Source organism: Myotis brandtii, unplaced genomic scaffold, assembly GCF_000412655.1.
Source record: "Myotis brandtii unplaced genomic scaffold, ASM41265v1 scaffold139, whole genome shotgun sequence".
NCBI lineage: Eukaryota > Metazoa > Chordata > Mammalia > Chiroptera > Vespertilionidae > Myotis > Myotis brandtii.
In genome coordinates, this window is record NW_005354965.1 from 761,583 (window position 1) to 764,295 (window position 2,713).

At 55.3% G+C, this 2,713-nt stretch overlaps 1 protein-coding gene across 1 annotated transcript in view; it reads right to left on the reverse strand.

Annotated features, from left to right (window-relative positions):
• The window catches only part of LOC102244186 (chromosome unknown open reading frame, human C21orf59), a 4,665-nt gene extending 3,071 nt beyond the window's left edge, over window positions 1-1,594 (reverse strand). Inside the window, exon 1 of the mRNA XM_014535167.1 lies at window positions 1,395-1,594. Coding sequence (XP_014390653.1) covers window positions 1,395-1,587 — 193 coding nt within the window. The 5' untranslated portion in view covers window positions 1,588-1,594. The remainder of the gene's footprint in view (window positions 1-1,394) is intronic.
• Window positions 1,595-2,713: the final 1,119 nt, after the last annotated feature.

Genomic DNA, 2,713 nt, shown 5'->3' on the forward strand with positions numbered 1-2,713 from the left:
GCTGGCCGTGCAGACGGTGGGCGCTCCACGCACAGGGGCAAAGGCGCACAGAGCAGGAGCTGAGGCCCAGCACACATTTCAGTCGCGTGGTGACAGTCTCTCTGGCCACCACTCAGCGTGACGGCAGCCACAGGCGCTGCTGAGACAGGTGGGGGGGCGGGGGGCGACTTTACAGAAGCAGGTGCAGTGGGCTGGGCTCGGGGCCCAGAGCTGCTCAGCCCGAACAGGGAAAAGTCCTAACTTGAAAAACAACGGAGACGGAACGTCCAGACCTAAGGGAGACGGCAGGCTCACTCCTTACATTCGTGAGCATAGTGCTAACTAGACACAGGAAGCACTAGCCCAGCCGTGGGCAAACTACGGCCCGCGGGCCGGATCCGGCCCGTTTGAAATGAATAAAACTAAAAAAAAAAAAGACCGTACCCTTTTATGTAATGATGTTTACTTTGAATTTATATTAGTTCACACAAACACTCCATCCATGCTTTTGTTCCGGCCCTCCGGTCCAGTTTAAGAACCCATTGTGGCCCTCGAGTCAAAAAGTTTGCCCACCCCTGGTCTAGACACTCGGAACGCTGTCTTCAGGACTGTTTCTTCATTGATGCAATTCCTTCTAAAAGCAAAGAATCTCCAGGGTGAGAGCGAGTTTAGGCCTGAACAGGTATGGAAGCCAACCAGCCACTTCCCAGGCAGAGGCACAGGAAGTGCTAGAAATTCCTATTATCCCCCAAACACGTGTTTACATGTGAAGTGAAAAACATACGTGTCTAGGTGAGCCCACGCACATGCGTCTAGGTGAGTGCGCGCATCATCACCTGCAGGCTCAGCCACCCACTGACCGGGCGACGGAGACCCAGGGGAGACCTGGAGCTGACGTCACTGCCTCTTTCCCACAAACCTCTAAATCAGCGGTTCTCAACCTGTGGGTCGAGACCCCTTTGGCGGTCGAACGACCCTTTCACAGGGGTCGCCTAAGACCATCCTGCATATCAGATATTTACATGATGATTCGTAACAGTAGCAACATGACAGTTATGAAGTAGCAACGAGAATAATTTTGTGGTTGGGTCACCACATGAGGAACTGTATTTAAAGGGCCAGAAGGTTGAGAACCACTGCTCTAAATGAAGCTGGTTCTGCCCATCGTAACAAAACACCCTTCCATACGTCTTCAGAGATTCCCCCCAAAACTCTCAGGCTGTACCATACAAAATCGCCAATTTTCAACCATTTGTGACCCACAACAATGGCAACTTCACATGGCTCATCCGATATGTTACAAGCCAGCTGCGACAAGAGCGAGGCGGGCGCTTTCCTCACCCCAACCCCCTGGGGCCAGTGCTCCTGGCTTCCTGGGAAACACTGAGCTCCGCGGCGCGGAAGAGCGCGATTACCGTGGCCGTTCCTGCGTCCGACGTCGTCCTTTTTAAACACGGCGCCTCCGCTGGGCACGCACTTCTCGCCCCACTCGTCCCGGAGCTTCAGCTCCTCAATCTGCTCGTCCGTCAGGCCTTGCATGTTAGGAGGCAGAAACACGCCGTGCTCCGCCAACTCTTCCATTTCTTCAAAACAGGAGAAAGACAGCATGTGTTCACGATCCGCACGGACACCCTTTGCCTCCTTGGTTAGGGGTCTGCTTAACAAACACTTGGCTGCCTGACGTGTGCCAGCCCGCATGTGGCCTTTAGACATGACCTTCCCGTCCTGGGTCAGCGGAGGCGCAGAGACGGGGAGCTCGCCCATCCCCGCGGTGGGCGGCGGGCTGAGCGTGGCCTGCGCGCTGTGATTGAAATTCGCCGCCCACACGCACCCGCACGGGCGCTCCGCTGACAAGTCTGTGCGCACCGCGTCCCGGTGACTTACCAACCCCCACCTCCCCCAGCTACAGCTGTGCGACCGAGGCTGGCTCCGGTCCGACGGCTGCTGTTTTACAGACAAATTTAGAAAAACACTTTACAAATCATTTATGCGAACCCACCCAGTGGGAGGGCTGAAGGCAGCTGGCACCCTGGGAGTGGAGACAGGACCAGTCCCCGGTTCTCTGGGGTCACGCTCGCTACTCAGACGACGGCTTTGTTTCCTATTCCACAGTCACTCCCAAACTGTCCACATTTTAACCTGATGATATTTCCTTCCTTCTTCCTCCCTCTTCCCCCTCCCCTCCCCCCTTAACTAGAAAGGGGCACAGGGACCCGTGGAGACACCGCATGTGGTGTAAGTGCATGGAGTGGTCATGACCCCCCACAACCTGAGCCCCTGGCAGAGCAGCTGGCCTCGCCCCCCTCGCTGTGTCTGGCTCAGGCCAGGCCTGTCGGTGGACAATGGCCACGTGTAGAGTAAATGTAGGGACCTAAGTGCTCTAACGTGCCACACTCAGCGCCACATTTTCAACAGACCATTTTATAAAAATAAGTCGAGTCCCCTTTCTCCCCCAAATGCTTTAATTTTAAAATAACATTTACTGTGGAGCTTGTTTTGGGATAAAGACATTTTATGGATAAGCGGTATGTATTCTTCATAAAGACAGACCACGCCCCTTCCGGCGCTCCCCAGGGCATCCCAGCTCCGTGCGTCTAAGAAGGCAGCTACGGAATTAAAATGAAATACATTTAAATGCCGCTCCGGGGCCTCCTGTGGCTGGTGGACACCTTAGGGGCGGCGCAAGCAGGGCCAGTGCCCTCGGACAGCGCCGCACAGTGTGCGGAGGCGGCGA